At 42.4% G+C, this 17,842-nt stretch overlaps 1 protein-coding gene across 2 annotated transcripts in view; it reads left to right on the top strand.

Moving 5' to 3' along the window:
• The window catches only part of cabin1 (calcineurin binding protein 1), a 564,595-nt gene that overhangs the window by 14,324 nt on the left and 532,429 nt on the right, over window positions 1-17,842 (top strand). For both annotated transcript variants that reach the window (XM_073055615.1, XM_073055613.1), the window contains exons 4-5: window positions 5,845-5,979; window positions 6,472-6,652. In XM_073055615.1, coding sequence (XP_072911716.1) covers window positions 5,845-5,979; window positions 6,472-6,652 — 316 coding nt within the window. The remainder of the gene's footprint in view (window positions 1-5,844; window positions 5,980-6,471; window positions 6,653-17,842) is intronic.

Raw genomic sequence — 17,842 nt, 5'->3', positions numbered from 1 at the left:
TGGATGATGGGATTAGGCTTTGCAGTGTTAGCATGATTTAGCACATCTGCACACATGTACGTGGTGGGCTGCTGCCTCCTTGTTTTGTACCTGGGCCCATCTCTGTGTAGTCATCCTTTGCACTCTGTCACTCTTGATCCTGCCAAATTCTGGATGACATCTCCTCCCCAACTTCCTCTCCTTGAATATTTAATCCCCATTCTGTGTCTTGACCCAGCCATTTGGTCCCCTCCTTCTTTACTTTGATGCGTCTGTCCCAGTCATTCCTCTATCATGTACACTGTCCATGTCTACTCCCACTATGTGTGCATGGCACATAATGAACCTGTAAGCGTACATACAGTGCAGATTTAAAAAAAAAAATTACTCGCCTCCTTTGGAAGTTTCCATGTTTTATACTTTTACAACTGTGCATTTAATTTCGCTTTTTTTTGACACTGACCCACAGAAAAAGTCTTTCATGTCAAAATGAAAACAGATCTTTACAAAGTGATCTGAATTAATTACAAATATAAAACACAGCATAACTGATTGCAGCAACACACAAAATGCTGGTGGAATGCAGCAGGCCAGGCAGCATCTATAGGAAGAAGTACAGTTGACGTTTCGGGCCGAGACCCTTCATCAGGACTAACTGAAAGAAAAGATAGTAAGAGATTTGAGACGGGGAGGGATTAAGCTAAAAGCTGGAAAGGTGATTGGCAAAAGGGATACACAGCTGGAGAAGGGAAAGGATCATGGGACGGGAGACCTAGGGAGAAAGAAAGGGGGAGGGGGGCTCTCTTACTATCTTTTCTTTCAGTTAGTCCTGACGAAGGGTCTCGGCCCGAAACGTCGACTACTTCTTCCTATAGATGCTGCCTGGCCTGCTGTGTTCCACCAGCATCTTGTGTGTGTTGCTTGAATTTCCAGCATCTGCAGATTTCCTCATGTTTGCATAATTGATTGCTTGAGTGTTTGCTCCTTCAAGTCAATATTTAGTAGATGCACCTTGAGTCTGTGTGGCTAGGTCTCTATCAGCTTTGCACATCTGGACACTGTAATTTTTCCCCATTCTTCGTTAGAAAACTGCTCAAGCTCTGTCAGATTGCATGGGAATAGTGAGTGAACAGTTCTTTTCAAGTCCAGCCACAAATTCTCAATTGGATTGAGGTTTGGATTCTGACTTGGCCACTCTAGGATATCAACTTTGTTTTTTGTAGCTTTGGCTTTATGCTTGGGGTCATTGTCTTGCTGGAAAATAAATTTTCTCTCAAGTTGCAGTTCTCTTGCAGACTGCGTCAGGTTTTCCTCCATGATTTCCCTGTATTTTGCTGCATTCATTTTGCCTTCTACCTTCACAAGCCTTCTAGGATCTGCTGCAGTGAAGCATCCCCATAGCATGAAGCAGCCACCACCATGCTTCAAAGTACAGATGGTGTGTTTTTGATGATGTGCGGTGTTTGACTTAGGCCAAACATAGTGTTTAGACCGATGGCCAAAAAATTCAATTTTTATTCCATCAGACCATAGAACCTTCTTCCAACTGACTGCAGAGTCTCCTGCATGCCTTCTGGTAAACGCTAGCTGATATTTCATGTGAGTTTTTTTTAACAGTGGCTTCCTCTTTGCCACTCTTCCATAGAGCTACAACTGGTGAAGTACCTAGGCAACAGTTGTTGTATCTACAGTCTGTTCCATCTCAGCCACTGAAGCTTGTAACTCCTCCAGAGTTGTCATAGGTCTCTTGGTGGCCTCCCTTCTTGCACAGTCACTCAGCTCTTGAGGATGGCCTGCTCTCGGCAGATTTACAGCTGTGCCATATACTGTCCATTTCTTGATGATTGACTTAACTGTACTCTAAGGGCTATTCAGTGACTTGGAAATGTTTTTGTATCATCTCTTGATGTGTGCTTTTCAATAACTATTTCGTGGAGTTGCTTGGAGAGTTTTTTTTAAACTATATTTTTATTGTTTTTTTAAATAAAGAACATAGTATAAAGGAGAATTGTGAATATATCAAATGTAGAATTCACATTTATGAAAGAAATATAAACATGCTATAAACATAATAACAAACATGCTTTGATTATTGCCCCACCCCTCCCAGTCCCCAACTCCAGGCCATCAATGCATTGGCAAAAAGGGTTAAACAGAACCTTTGGCCCCACAGAGCTGCATTAGTATAGAGAAGGTGTATTTTTCTAATACATAGGCTGTTGAATGATAACAAATTTGACTCCGAAGAGTTTTACCGGAAAATGCTGGAAGTCAGGGATTTATGTACTGAGGAAAGGGAGAGAGAATAGACCTTTAGTGTGGTTGGGAATTTTGAAAATGTTCAAGAAAGGGTCCCCACATCTTTTGGAACTTCATGTCCAAATTGAGGATTGAATAGTGGATCTTCTCAAGGTGTAGACTGGATATGATATCCCTGAGCCACTGAGGGTGGGTGGGGGGGGGGGGGGGCAGCATCTCTCCACCTGAGCAAAACTGTGCGCCTGGCCAACAGAGAAGCAAAAGACAGTGTGTGATGTTTGTAGTTTGTAGTAGTTTTCCAAGCTAGGGCATGTCCAGTACATATGGATAAGGGAAGCTTCACCCCTTTTGCATTTGTCACAACAGGGATTAACATCTGGGTAAATGCGAGATAATTTAGTTTTAGACGTCTGGGCCCTGTGTACGACCTTGAACTGTAACAGGCAGTGGCGGGCACATAAAGAGGTTGAGTTAACTAATTTGAGGACTTCATCCCACACCTCATCTGACGTTGAAAAATTTAAATCTTGCTCCCAGGCAGTTTTAATTTTGTCAAGAGGGGTTTGCCTCAGAGCTGCCAGCTTTTGGCAGATAAAAGATATTAGACCTTTGCACAATGGATTCATACAGAGAAACGTATTAATGACGTTTCTGTCAGATGTCTCAGGGAAGTTTGGTATCAGAGGGCAGATAAAATGTCTAATTTGCAAATATCTAAAGAAATGAGTGTAGGGTAGATTAAACTTTGCAGACAGTTGTTCAAATGATGCAAAACAGTTGTCTAAAACAAAGATTTTTAAAGCGTTCGATGCCCTTTCTGTACCAGTCTTGAAAGGTTGAATCATGTATAGAAGGCTGGAAGAGAAGATTATGTAGAATAGGACTTGAAAGAGAGAAGCCATGGAGACCACTATGCTTTCTGAACTGGGTCCACACTCTCAGGGTGTGCCTGATGACAGGATTAGCAATTGGTTTAGATTTACGAAAATGGAGTGCGGATCCAAGAAGTGCGAAGATGGAAGCATTCTTAGTAGAGTTCAGCTCCATTGTCATCCATAACGGGCAGTTGGATTGATTATAAAAATGAGCCCAAAAGATGAGACGAGTGTTAGCTGCCCAGTACTATAGGTGGAAATTGGACAGAGCCATGCCCCCAACACTTTTAGATTTTTGAAGATGAACTTTATTCAGATGGGGACGCTTGCCCTTCCATAGGTAGGATGATATGACCGAGTCTAACGAGTCAAAGAAGGGTTTAGGAATGAAAATTGGTATGGATTGAAAAAGGTATAAAAATTTAGGAAGGATGTTCATTTTGACAATGTTGATTTGGCCATTAGGGACATGGACGGGGTGACCACTGTGCTTGGCTCTGTTTTGTTTGAGTTAACAAATTAATGAAGTTTTCTCCAAAAAGACACTTATATTTCCGTGTTACTGTGACGCCAAGGTAAGTAAATTGGTTATTCACTACCTTAAAAGGGAGGTTATGAAACTCTAATGTTTGTGCTTCTTTATTTATTGGAAAAAGTTCGCTCGTGTTAAGTTTGTATCCAGAAAACTGGCTAAATTTGTCAAGGAGTGAGAACATGGGGGGTAAGGAGGTGATCGGGTTTGATATAAAAAGTAAAAGATCATCAGCATAAAGGGAAAATTTGTGCTCAACTCCCCCCCCCCAGATTCCTGTCAGGTCTGCACAACTACAGAACACAATCACCAGTGGCTCTATGGCCAGATTGAAAAGTAAAGGGCTTAAAGGGCACCCTTGATGGGTTCCACGTTTGAGGTTGAAGGGTTGGGATTGCTGAGAGTTGGTCAAAACAGGTGGTGGGACGAGAATATAACAGTTTTATCCACGTTATAAAACTTTGTCCGAAATCAAATTTTTCTAAAACAGCAAAGTGGCATTCGTTCTCTGCGACTACTCCATATGGCAACTGACTGGAAATCCCTGGGGAGTTCTTTTGTGTTCATGGTGTAGTTTTTGTCAGGATACTGACTCACTTATAGCAGTTAGACCTTCCAGAGTATTTTTATTACAATCGATTGAAACACTTTGACTGCACATGGTGATCTCCATTTAACTAATCGTGTGCTTTCTAAAACCAATTGGCTGCACCGGACATGATTTGTTATATCATATTAAAGTGGTAAATACTTATGCAATCAATTATTTTGTGTCTTAAATTTGTAATTAATTTAGATCACTTTGTAGAGATCTTTTTTTCACTTTGACGGGTCTTTTTCTGTTAATCAGTGTAAAAAAAAACACAAATTTAATCCACTGTTGTAAAACAATAAAACATAAAAATGTCTGGGGGGGGGGTGGTGTTCTGAGTATTTTTATAGGCACTGCCGTCTTGTGCAGATTGTCTTTCTTGTGACTCTCCTAACTCTACAACCCCCTTCCTTAGTCTCCCGATCTGTCTCCACCACCTCCCTTCTCACTGCCTCTTTCAAGTCTTTCCTTTCCTCTTATATTTCCTCTCCCTTTAATCACTCTTTTCTCTTAGCCTCTCTTCTTCTTCTCCCCCGCCCCCGCTTCGTTCAATAATTCTCTGGTGGTATTCCCCAACCTGAAACTGTCAATCCTGTGTAAATCCAGTGACTTCCACAATCACTTTGTCTAAGGCCCCCTCCACCTTGCCACTCTTTGTTCTCTTTGATCTCTTTGTTTTTCAGTTTCTCTGTTTCAGCTACATCTGTTCTAAAGATGAAGCTTTAGTCATAGAGCACAGGAACAGGCCATTTGACCCATCGAGTTCTCTTTTATTCCTCCTGATTTTTCTTAATTGTTCATTTGCATTTTGCATTTCATAAACTCCTCAAACATCTCATCTGGTTCTAACTGCCTATGTCTGATTTGAACCTTCAATTACCAAGGTTCCCTAAATCTGTTAGCCTTGCCTTTTATTCTAACAGAACATACAGATTCTATGCTCATAATATTTCACTTTTGAAGGACTCCCACTTACCATGCAGCACTTAGCTGGAAAGCAACCCAGATGCCTGCCAGATTTCTTTTCATGCCATCAAAATTAAGTTGTCATTTATGTCTTTCTTCAGTTTAGAATCTTAACCCCAAGGACCAGTCCTATCTTTGTATGTAATTATCTTGAAGCTAATGGCTTTTGTGTCTCTTTTGCCCCTACTGTCCATTGCCTTAGGCTTTGGCCTAAACCAGACCCACCCAGAAAATCTTTGGAGAATCTTCCAGTTCCTTGCCTGCTGTTACTTAATGCTAGCAAGTTACTCCTTGGGCTGGTAGGTATCAATACATGATTTCCTGGCCCGTGGAGATGAATTCATTGTTTGGGAGCAGGAGTCTGTCACTTGGTCACTATCCTATAGAGTGAATATTGCCTTTCCTAATCTCTTTACCACTGAGTCCACATTGATTTTGATCTTTTCACAGGTTAGTAAATATCACCAGGCCAATTCAAAATAGCCTGCAATTTTGTTCTCTAATTTTTATTATTGTACTGAATAGCTTTTGTGGTGAGCTAGTGGCAGTTTGGTATAAAAAGTCATCAGCCTTGTTATCTATCATAGCTATGTGCCTTGATGGAAAATGTACACACTAATGCTCCAGTAATTTTTCTTTAGGCGGTTCTATCAGGAGATGAGAATGAAGGTTTAAAGCACCCAGGGTTGATGTTGAAGTATTCTACCTATAAAAACCTAGCCAGTTTGGCTTCCCAAAAGGATGATCTAAGTACAGCAATGAAGTTTTATCTGGAGGTAAGGAACAAAATGAATTTTAAAGATGCAAGAAATCGATCATATTTAGGAGGGCATTTTTGCATTTAAATCATCAACTTGACTGTGGCAGATTTTGGAAATCCAAAGCAACACACAAAATGCTGGAGGAAGTCAGCAGGCCAGGCAGCATCTATGGAAAAGAATAAACAGTTGATGTTTTGGGCTGAAGGCTGTTCACCACGTTAAGTTCCTCCAGCATTTTGTGTCTTGCTTTAAATGATGCCTTCTCTTTCTCTTCCTTTGTCTTCCCCATGCTCTTTGCTGTATGTGCCGCAGCTTTCTGCAGCACACTGAAAACTATAAGGGTGGTGTGGGTTAACAGTTTGTTGACACCCTATTTGAACCAGGCCATTTTCCCTTATGTGATGGTATTGCTACTAGTTTGAAATAGAATGACCTATGAAATAGTTTAGGGGTGTATTTTCATTGTTGAACTGCCTAATGGTTATTTTCAATGATTTTCTCACACAGGCTGTAATGTTGGATTCTACTGACGTAAATCTCTGGTATAAAATAGGAAGAGTGGCACTAAAATTGATTCGAATTCCATTGGCTCGCCATGCTTTTGAAGAAGGACTGAAGTGTAATGCTGATCATTGGCCATGCTTGGACAATCTTATTACTGTACTATACACACTTAGTGATTATACCAGTAAGTTGAAATCTCTCAAGTTCACAACATTTCTTTGTGCAATTAGATTGCTCTTTAAAGTACTTCTAATTTGCTTTGCAAAATCTGACCATCTGGTAACTGCAGTAACCTTTGCTGGAATCAGTAGGTGTTCAGAGTGGCTGGGTTTGGTCTTTGATTTCAGTAACATTCTGGGTGATATGTCCGGCAGCACTGAGTTTCTAGATTTGCCTATGAAGGTTGGCCCCTTGGAAGAAGCAGTGCTTCTGAGCCACATGAAATGAATTGTCAAACCTTTTGAGGAAGAAAATATGGTTCAGAAAGGGTACAATTTCCTACAATGAGACCTTTGGATCATGTGGAGAGAGAGTACCCAAATATTTCCTTAATTATCCATTAATGTTAATAGAACTTTTAATATTTCAGAAGATTTGCTTTGGTGTCTAGTTAATTCTAAAAATATTTTTGGAAGTACTTATTGCGGAATGGCTTAGTAATTTTGTTTAATTTTGCTTAATCTGAACCACTTAGTTGTCAAACTAAATTTTGAATTGTGGGTCCTTTTATGCCCTGTGACATTGGAAGTAAGGTCTGACTGCATTTTAAGTAAAGTAAGTTCTTTGTAATTTATTTTAAAAATTTTAATTTTATTTACACTTCATCATTCTTAATTCTCCCATTTCCTTAACGATTTCATTCATTTTATGGCCGATCCATCTTCATCTGAGTCTAGAACTACAGATATAGCAAGGTTTTGTTCAATTGAAAGGAAAATCACCAAGTCTGTTGCTTCAGTTTGTTAGAGTATGATGATTTTTATACATAGTTTAGTCAGAAACATTAATATTAATTGAGACTTGTGGTGGATAGGTTTTGCTTTAGCCTATGTGACTGACTTTTCATATTCTCAAACCACCCTGCACATTTTGAAGATCAAGATCTCAGACCTGGCACAAAACTTGTGGAGTACTGAGGTGCAGTTATCACTGCTTCCAAATGCTTCTCAGACCTAGGCTAACTATAGCACTGGAAAAAGTGCCACCAATGCAAAATACTCCAAATTTATGAACTGATAAACAAGCTGAGGTCAAAGCCCTCTCACAGGCCTACATCTCAGCAATGAGACCTTAGATGCATTGGATTCCACTGTTGCTGGCTTTCTGAAGCTGTTAATTGTCCCAGCAGGCTTTAAGTTCCCTTCATAGTGTTTTAAAGTGTACACTATGTCTTTTCTCTACAACCAATAGGTTAACATAACTAATTTGTACAGTTTTAAAGGAATAAACATTTTAGAAGCTTGTCCTTATGGTTAGTATGTTTCAAAGTCTTTAACTCTCACTTGCCCATTTGTTAGAATAATGTCTGTCACTAACATCTGGAGCCAGGTTTGCCCCCATCTTTCATTCTTAGATATACTTGTCATCTCACTAGCTGCTCTCAGCCACGACTTTCTCTGTAATGCACTGGCATCAAGATGGTATCTCTTGAATTTAAAACTGAACCAAATTAATGCCATATTACACATAGAGATGAAGTCTGAGGGTTAGGTGAGGAGAGGTGGAGATTAGAGTGAGGTTCCTCTCAGGCTTCTTTCTTATTGTTGAGTTAGATCAGTGGAGATGACAGTCAGGACAATGGAGTGCTCTTTTTGCATTGCAGGATGTGGGAAGACAGGAAACTCCCCAGTATCCCTGATAAGTAGTCGCGGAGAAAATAGACACAACTGCAGTTGATAAGGAAAATGTTAGGGAACTGGAGCTGAATGCCCTTTGGATCATTTAGGAGAATGAAGCTTTCGTAGATCAGAGCTACGGGGAAGCAATCACCCTCAAGGTGCAGGATTCAGGTAGCTGGGTGTCTGTTAGAGGGAAAGGAAATAAGCAGAGTAACCCTGTGACCATTCCCCTTAATAACAAGGTATGCTGTCAGTTGTGGGACGGGGGGCTACCAAAGAAAGCCTCTGTGACCATGTCTCTGGCACTGAGTCTGGCTTTGTGCCTGCAAAGGTGGAGGGCTAGTGAACAGGCTCTGTAGATGAGAGCGAGATTCCCTGATGTTGGTAAGCTGCCTCCTAGGTGCCAGAGTCGGGGACATCTGGGATTGAGTCCATAGCATTCTTAAGGTGAGCATCTAGATGTTGTGGTCTACGTCAGTACCGATGACGTAAGTAGGAATGGTGACAAGCTCCAGGAGTTCAGGGAGTTAGGTAAGGAGATAGAGTACAGGACCTCCAGGATGGTGATCAAAGGGCTGCTACCTGTACCATGTGTGAGGCTAGAAACAGGAAGATAATACTTTTTAGCTCATGGCTAAGGAGATGGTGCAAGAACTTCAGATTCCTGGATCACTGGGATCTCTTCTGGGACCTGTACAAAAAGGACGGATTACACCTGAACACAAAGGCATCCAATGTCCTAGCGGGCAGGTTTATTGGAGCTGCTGGGGAGGGTTTAAACTAATTTGGTGGGGTGATGGGGCTGAGGAAGAGGAAAACAGAAATTAATCAAAGATAATGTGGGTAAATTAATGGAAAGTATTCTTGAAGATGGTATATATCATTATCTGGATAGACAGGGTCTGATTAGGAACAGTCAACATGGATTTGTGCGTGGAAGGTCATGTTAGACAAATTTATTGAATTTTTTGAAGAGGTTACTAGGAAAGTTGACGAGGGTAAAGCAGTGGCTGTTGTCTATATGGACTTCAGTAAGGCCTTTGACAAGGTTCTGCACGGAAGGTTAGTAAAGAAGGTTCACTCTTTAGGTGTTAATATTGAAGTAGTAAAATGGATTCAACAGTGGCTAGATGGGAGATGCCAGAGAGTAGTGGTGGATAACTGTTTGTAAGGTTTAAGGCCAGTGACTAGTGGTGTGCCTCAGGGATCTGTACTGGGTCCAATGTTGTTTGCCATATACATTAATGATCTGGATGATGGGGTGGTAAATTGGATTAGTAAGTAAGGAAGTTCAAAAGCAGGACCTCAAAGGTAGTAATCTCCAGATTATGCGACAGTGAGAATAGGAATAGAGTGAGGTGGAGGATAAATGCGTGGCTGAGGGATTGGAGCAGGGGGCAGGGATTCAGATTTCTGGATCATTGGGACCTCTTTTGGGACAGGTGTGACCTGTACAAAAAGGATGGGTTGCACTTGAATCCCAGAAGGACCAATATTCTGGCGGGCAGGTTTGATGGAGCTGTTGGGGAGGGTTTAAACTAGTTTGGCAGGGGGGTGGGAATCAGAATGTGAGTGCAGGGATTAAGGTAGAAGGACAACGGCATGATGCTAAGAGTTCTGAGTTGATGAGGAAGGGCAGGCAGGGAACAGAACATAATTGTAGCCAGTTAAAGGGGTTGAAATGTGTCTATTTCAATGCTAGGAGTATTAGGAACAAAGAAGATGAACTTAGAGCATGGATTAGTACGTAGAACTACAATGTTGTGGCTGTTGCTGAAACTTGGTTGGAGGAAGGGCAGGATTGGATGATGCAGGTCCCGGGGTTCAGGTGTTTTAAAAGGAATAGGATGGGAGGTAGAAAAGGGGGGGGGGGGGAGTGGCATTGCTGGTCAGGGATAGTATCACGGCTATAGAAAGAGAGGACACTGCAGACGGAGTGTCCACGGAGTCAGTCTGGGTGGAAGTCAGAAATAGGAAGGCATCAATCACTGTGCTGGGAGTAGTTTATAGGCCCCCAAATAACCCTCAGGACACCGAGGAGCAGATAAGCAGGCAGATTTTAGAATGGTGCAGGAAATACAGGGTTGTAGTTATGGGTGATTTCAACTTCCCTCAAATTGACTGGCACCTCCTGAGTGCAAGGGGGATAGATAGGGCTGAATTTGTCAGGTGTGTTCAAGAAGGATTCCTGACACAGTATGTGGACCGTCCGACGAGAGGAGAGGCTATACTGGATCTAGTTCTGGGTAATTAACCTGGTCAGGTGACAGACCTCTTGGTGGGGGAGCATTTTGGTGAGAGTGACCACAACTCCCTTAGCTTCAGCTTAGCTATGGAAAGGGATAAAATCAGATGAAATGGGGAGGGGCTTAACTGGGGAAGGGCTAACTTTGAAGGGATCAGGCAGGAACTAGCTAGGGTAAATTGGAAACAGATGTTCAAAGGGGAAAGCACAGAAATAATATGGGAGAAGTCTAGGGACCACTTGAGCTGGGTTCAGGATAGGTTTGTCCCACTGAGGCAAGAAAAAAGTGGTAGGAAAAGGGAACTGTGGCTGACGAAACATGTGAGGCAACTCGTCGAGGAAAAAGGAAGCATATGTTAGACATAAAAAGCAGGAAGTAGAGAAATATAGAGTATATATATTTCACTTATGAGAAATATAGAGTAGCCAGGAAGGAGCTAAAGAAAGGACTTAGGAGAGCTCGAAGGGGGCATGAGAAAGCCTTGGCATGTAGGATTAAGGAGAACCCCAAGGCGTTCTATGCGTATGTGAATAATAGGAGGATGATGAGAGCTAAAGGATAAAGAGGGCAACATGTGCCTGAAAGCAGAGGAGGTTGGGGAGATCCTAAATGAATACTTTGCTTCAGTATTCACAAGTGAAAAGGATCTTGATCAGGATGAGGTCGAAGTAGAGCGGGCCTGTGTGCTGCACAATGTGGAGATTAAGGAAGAAGTGCCGGATCTTCTTAAAAACATTAAGATTGATAAATCCCCAGGGCCGGATATGATACACCCCAGGTTGTTGTGGGAATTGAGAGAAGAGATCGCAGGAGCATTAGCTATGATTTTTGAATCTTCTTTGGCTGCAGAGGAAGTGCCAGAGGACTGGAGAATGGCAAATGTAGTTCTCTTGTTTAAAAAAATGTAATAGGGAGAAACCTGGGAACTATAGACCAGTGATTCTTACGGCGGTGGTATGCAAACTACTGGAAAGGATTCTTAAGGATAGGATGTATGAGCATTTGGAGAAGTACTGTCTTCTCATGGATAGTCAACATGGCTTTGTGAAGGGAAGATCGTGCCTCATGAGCCTGATTGAGTTTTTTGAAGAGGCAACAAAAGAAATTGATGAGGGTAGGGCAGTGGATGTGGTCTACATGGACTTTAGCAAAGCATTTGACAAGGTCCCACACGAGAGACTCATCCAGAAAGTCATGAGACATGGGATAAGTGGAACCTTGGCTGTTTGGATAAAAAAAAATTGGCTTAAAGGAAGAAAGCAGAGGGTAGTTGTGGAAGGAAAGTATTCTGCCTGGAGGTCAGTGACTAGTGGAGTGCCGCAGGGATCTGTCCTCTGACCCCTGCTATTTGTGATTTTTATAAATGACCTGGATGTAGAGGCGGAAGGATGCGTGAGTAAGTTTGCAGATGACATGAAGATTGGAGTAGTTGTGGATGGAGCCGTAGGTGTTCCAAGGTTACAAGAGGATATAGACAGGCTGCAGAGTTGGGCAGAAAAATGGCAGATGGAGTTCAATCCGGACAAGTGTGAGGTGATGCATTTTGGAAGGACAAACCAGAAGACTGAGTACAGGATGGATTAATGGTCAGTTACTTAAGAGTGTGGATGAACAAAGGGACCTTGGGGTTCAAATCCATACATCCCTCAAGGTCGCTGCGTAGGTTGATAGGGTAGTTAAGAAGGCCTATGGGATGCTAGGCTTCATTAACGGGGGATTGAGTTCAAGAATAGAGAGGCCATGTTGCAACTCTACAAATCTCTGGTGAGACCACACTTAGAGTATTGTGTTCAGTTCTGGTCACCTCATTATAGGAAGGATGTGGAAGCTATGGAGAGGGTGCAGAGGAGATTTACCAGGATGTTGCCTGGTTTGGAGAGCAAGTCATATGAAGCAAGGTTAGCAGAGCTTGGACTTTTCTCTTTGGACCTTAGAAGAATGAGAGGGAACTTGATAGAGGTCTACAAGATTATGAGAGGCAGAGATAGGTTGGATAGTCAGTACCTGTTTTCCAGGGTACCAATAGCAAACACATATGTAGAAAATTAAAGGAGGGAAGTTTAGGGGAGACATCAGGGGTAAGTTTTTTTTTTACAGAGGATTGTGAGTGCCTGGAATAACTTACCAGGGATGGTGGTGGAGGCTAAAACATTAGGGGTATTTAAGAGCCTCTTGGACAGGCACATGGATGAAAGTAAAATGGAGGGTTATGGGGTAGTGTGGGTTTAGTACTTTTTAAAGGATTATACGGGTCGGCACAACGTGGAGGGCTGAAGGGCCTGTACTGTGCTGTAGTGTTCTATGGTAAGATTTACTGGGATGTTACCTCGGTTTCAGCACCTAAGTTACAGAGAAAGGTTGAACAAGTTGGGTCTTTATTCTTTGGAGCATAGAAGGTTGAGGGGGGACTTTATAGAGGTATTTAAAATTATGAGGGGTATAGATAGAGTTGACGTGGATAGGCTTTTTCCATTGAGAGTAGGGGAGATTCAAACAAGAGGACATGATTTGAGAGTTAGGGGGCAAAAGTTTAGGGGTAACACAATAGACAATAGGTGCAGAAGTAGACCATTCGGCCCTTCGAGCCTGCACCGCCATTTTGAGATCATGGCTGATCATATACTATCAATACCCGGTTCCTGCCTTGTCCCCATATCCTTTGATTCCCCTATCCATAAGATACCTATCTAGCTCCTTCTTGAAAGCATCCAGAGAATTGGCCTCCACTGCCTTCTGAGGCAGTGCATTCCAGACCCCCACAACTCTCTGGGAGAACAAGTTTTTCCTTAACTCTGTCCTAAATGACCTACCCCTTATTCTCAAACCATGCCCTCTGGTACTGGACTCTCCCAGCATCTGGAACATATTTCCTGCCTCTATCTTGTCCAATCCCTTAATAATCTTATATGTTGCAATCAGATCCCCTCTCAGTCTCCTTAATTCCAGCGTGTACCCTCTAACCTCTCTGCGTAAGACAGTCCAGACATCCCAGGAATTAACCTCGTGAATCTACGCTGCACTTCCTCTACAGCCAGGATGTCCTTCCTTAACCCTGGAGACCAAAACTGTACACAATACTCCAGATGTGGTCTTACCAGGGCCCTGTACAAATGCAAGAGGATTTCCTTGCTCTTGTACTCAATTCCCTTTGTAATAAAGGCCAACATTCCATTAGCCTTCTTCACTGCCTGCTGCACTTGCTCATTCACCTTCAGTGACTGATGAACAAGGACTCCTAGATCTCTTTGTATTTCTCCCTTACCTAACTTTACACCGTTCAGTTAATAATCTGCATCCTGTTCTTACTCCCAAAGTGGATAACCTCACACTTATTCACATTAAACGTCATCTGCCAAGTATCTGCCCACTCACCCAGCCTATCCAAGTCACCCTGAATTCTCCTAACATCCTCATCACATGTCACACTGCCACCCAGCTTAGTATCATCAGCAAACTTGCTGATGTTATTCTCAATACCTTCATCTAAATCGTTGATGTAAATCGTAAACAGCTGTGGTCCCAATACCGAGCCCTGTGGCACCCCACTAGTCACCACCTGCCATTCCGAGAAACACCCATTCACCGCTACCCTTTGCTTTCTATCTGCCAACCACTTTTCTATCCATGTCAATGTCTTCCCCCCAATGCCATGAGCTCTGATTTTACCCACCAATCTCCTATGTGGGACCGTATCAAATGCCTTCTGAAAATCGAGGTACACTACATCCACTGGATCTCCCTTGTCTAACTTCCTGGTTACATCCTCGAAAAACTCCAATAGATTAGTCAAGCATGATTTACCCTTGGTAAATCCATGCTGGCTCGGCCCAATCCTATCACTGCTATCTAGATATGCCACTATTTCATCTTTAATAATGGACTCTAGCATCTTTCCCACTACTGATGTTAGGCTGACAGGTCGATAGTTCTCTGTTTTCTCCCTCCCTCCCTTTCTTAAAAAGTGGGATAACATTAGCCATTCTCCAATCCTCAGGAACTGATCCTGAATCTAAGGAACATTGGAAAATGATTACCAATGCATCCGCAATTTCCAGGGCCACCTCCTTTAGTATCCTAGGATGCAGACCATCTGGACCTGGGGATTTGTCAGCCTTCAGTCCCATCAGTCTACTCATCACCGTTTCCTTCCTAATGTCAGTCTGTTTCATTTCCTCTGTTATCCTATGTCCTTGGCCCATCCATGCAACTGGGAGATTGCTTATGTCTTCCTTAGGTGAAGACAGATCTAAAGTACTTATTAAATTCTTCTGCCATTTCTCTGTTTCCCATAACAGTTTCACCCAATTCATTCTTCAAGGACCCAACATTTTTCTTAACTATCTTCTTTCTCTTCACATACCAAAAAAAAAGTGTTTGCTATCCTCCTTTATATTCCTGGCTAGCTTGCGTTCGTACCTCATTTTTTCTCCCCGTATTGCCTTTTTAGTTAAGTTCTGTTGTTCCTTAAAAATTTCCCAATCATCTGTCCTCCCACTCACCTTAGCTCTGTCATACTTCCTTTTTTTTTAATGCTATGCAATCTCTGACTTCCTTTGTCAACCACTGTGGCCCCTTTCCACCCCCTTTGAATCCTTCCTTCTCTGGGGGATGAACTGATTTTGCACCTTGTGCATTATTCCCAAGAATACCTGCCATTGCTGTTCCACTGTCTTTTCTGCTAGGACATCCGTCCAGTTAACTTTGGCCAGCTCCTCCCTCATGGCTCCATAGTCTCCTTTGTTCAACTGCAACACTGACACCTCCGATCTGCCCTTATCCTTCTCAAATTGCAGATAAAAACTTATATTATGATCACTACCTCCTAATGGCTCCTTTACTTCAAGATCGCTTATCAAATCCTGTTCATTACATAACATTAAATCCAGAATAGCCTTGTCCCTGGTCGGCTCTCGTACAAGCTGTTCCAAGAATGCATCCCGTAGGCACTCTACAAACTCCCTATCCTGGGGTCCAGCACCAACCTGATTCTCCCAGTTCACCTGCATGTTGAAATCCCCCATAACTACTGTGACATTACCTTTGCCACATGCCAATGTTAACTCCCTATTCAACTTGCACCCAATATCCATGCTACTGTTTGGTGGGCTATAGACAACACCCATTATGGTTCTTTTGCCCTTACTGTTCCTCAGTTATATCCACACAGACTCTACTTCTCCTGATCCTATGTCCCCCCCTTGCAAAGGACTGAATCTCGTTCCTCACCAACAGGGCCACCCCACCCCCTCTGCCCACATTTCTGTCCCTACGATAGCACGTATACCCTTGTACATTCATTTCCCAGGTGTGATCTCCCTGCAGCCAAGTCTCCGTTATCCCAACAACATCATAGTTACCCATTCTCACCTGAGTTTCAAGCTCATCCGCCTTATTTCTGACACTTCGTGCATTCAGATATAGAATTTTTAGCCCATTTCTTCTCTCTCTCTGTTTGAATCGCTGCCTATTGTGCTTAACCCAGCTCCCAGAACTCCCATCGGGCTATACGCCCCTAGAATTTCGTTGTCCTTCCTAAATTTACTTATTCTTTCTGCACATTTAACTCCATGTTCTGTCAGACCATCCCTCTGTACATGTGTCCTCCTTATCACTTGTTCCGCCAAGGGGGAATTTCTTTACTCAGAGAGTGGTAGCTTTGTGGAACGAGCTTCCAGTAGAAGTGGTAGAGGCAGGTTTGGTATTGTCATTTAAAGTAAAATTGGATAGGTATATGGACAGGAAAGGAATGGAGGGTTATGGGCTGAGTGCAGGTCGGTGGGACTAGGTGAGAGTAAGCGTTCGGCACGGACTTGAAGTACCGAGGTGGCCCGTTTCCGTGAATTGTTATATGGTTATAGCTTGCAACAGATATGATAGAAAGGACAAGCAGGAGTTGAGGGATAATCACAGCCAGTGGGATGAGTTACAGGACAATAAAGGCATGGTGCAGTTAAAATAGAAAGCAATAAAAGCTGGATTGAAAGTGCTATAATTGAATGCATGCAGCTAAGAAATAAAATGGACAATCTTGAAATTCAGCTACAGGTTGGCAAGTGTGATGTTGTGGCCATTTCTTTAACTTGGCAAAGGGATGGCTATCATTGGGAGCTGAATGTCCAAGAATATATATAGAAGATAGGTTAGTATTCTTACACAGGGTGGTATGGCCCTGTGTTTAAGAAATAATATTAAATAATTAGAAAAGGATGACATAGGATCGGAAGGTGTAGAGTCTCCATGGGTTGAGTTAAGAAGTGGCAAGGGTAAAAGGACCCTAATGGCAGTTGTATACAGGCCTCCAAACAGCAGCTGGGATGTGGATTACAAATTACAGTAAGAGATAGAAAAGGCATGTCAGAAGGACAATGTCATGATAATCGTTGGGGACTTTAACATGAAAGTGGATTGGGAAAACCAGGCCAGTACTGGAACTCGAGAGAGAGAATTTGTAAATGTCTCAGGGATAGTTTTTTAGAACAGCTTGTTGTGAGCCCACTAGGGGATTGGTAGTGCTGAATTGGGTGTTGTGCAATGATCTGGAGTTGATGAGAGAGTTTAAGGTTAAGGAACCCTGAGGGAACAGTGATTACAATGTGATCGAGTTCACTTTGAAATTTGAGAAGGAGAAACTAAATTCCGCTGTGTTGGTATTTCAGTGGAATAATGGAAATTACAGTGGCATGAGAGGGGAACTGGCCAAAGTTGACTGGAAATGGACACTAGCAGGAAGGTCAGCAGAGCAGCACTGGCTGAAGTTTCTGCAAAATAAGAGGGAAGTGCAAGACAGATGTATTCCAAATAAGAAGAAATTTTTGACTGGAAGAAGGCCACTACATAGTTGACAAGTGAAGTCCGAGCCAAAGTAAAAGCCGAAGATAGAGGATTGCGAAGCTTTTAAAAACTTGCAGAAGGAAACCAAGAAGGTCATTAGGAAGGAAAAGATGAATTACGAAAGGAAGCTGGTGACCAATATCAAAGAAGATACTAAAAGCTTTTTTAAAGTATATTACGGATAAAAGTGAGTCAAGGGTAGATATAGGACTGATAGAAAATAACACTGGAAATATTGTAATGGGAGGCGCAGAGATGACGGAGGAACTGAATGTGTATTTTGCATAAATTTTCACAATGGAAGACATCTGCAGTATACCGGAAATTCAAGAGTGTCAGGGGAGTGAAGTATGTGCAATGAAAATTAAGACTGAGAAGGTGCTCAGGAGGCTTAATGTAGATAAATGGCCTGGACCTGATGGAATGCACCCTTGGGTTCTGAAGGAAGTAGTTGGAGAG

The sequence above is a fragment of the Hemitrygon akajei genome, chromosome 9 (genome assembly GCF_048418815.1).
Source record: "Hemitrygon akajei chromosome 9, sHemAka1.3, whole genome shotgun sequence".
Lineage (NCBI taxonomy): Eukaryota > Metazoa > Chordata > Chondrichthyes > Myliobatiformes > Dasyatidae > Hemitrygon > Hemitrygon akajei.
The sequence above is the reverse complement of the archived record's forward strand: the minus strand, read 5'-3'. Positions and strand labels throughout refer to the sequence as shown.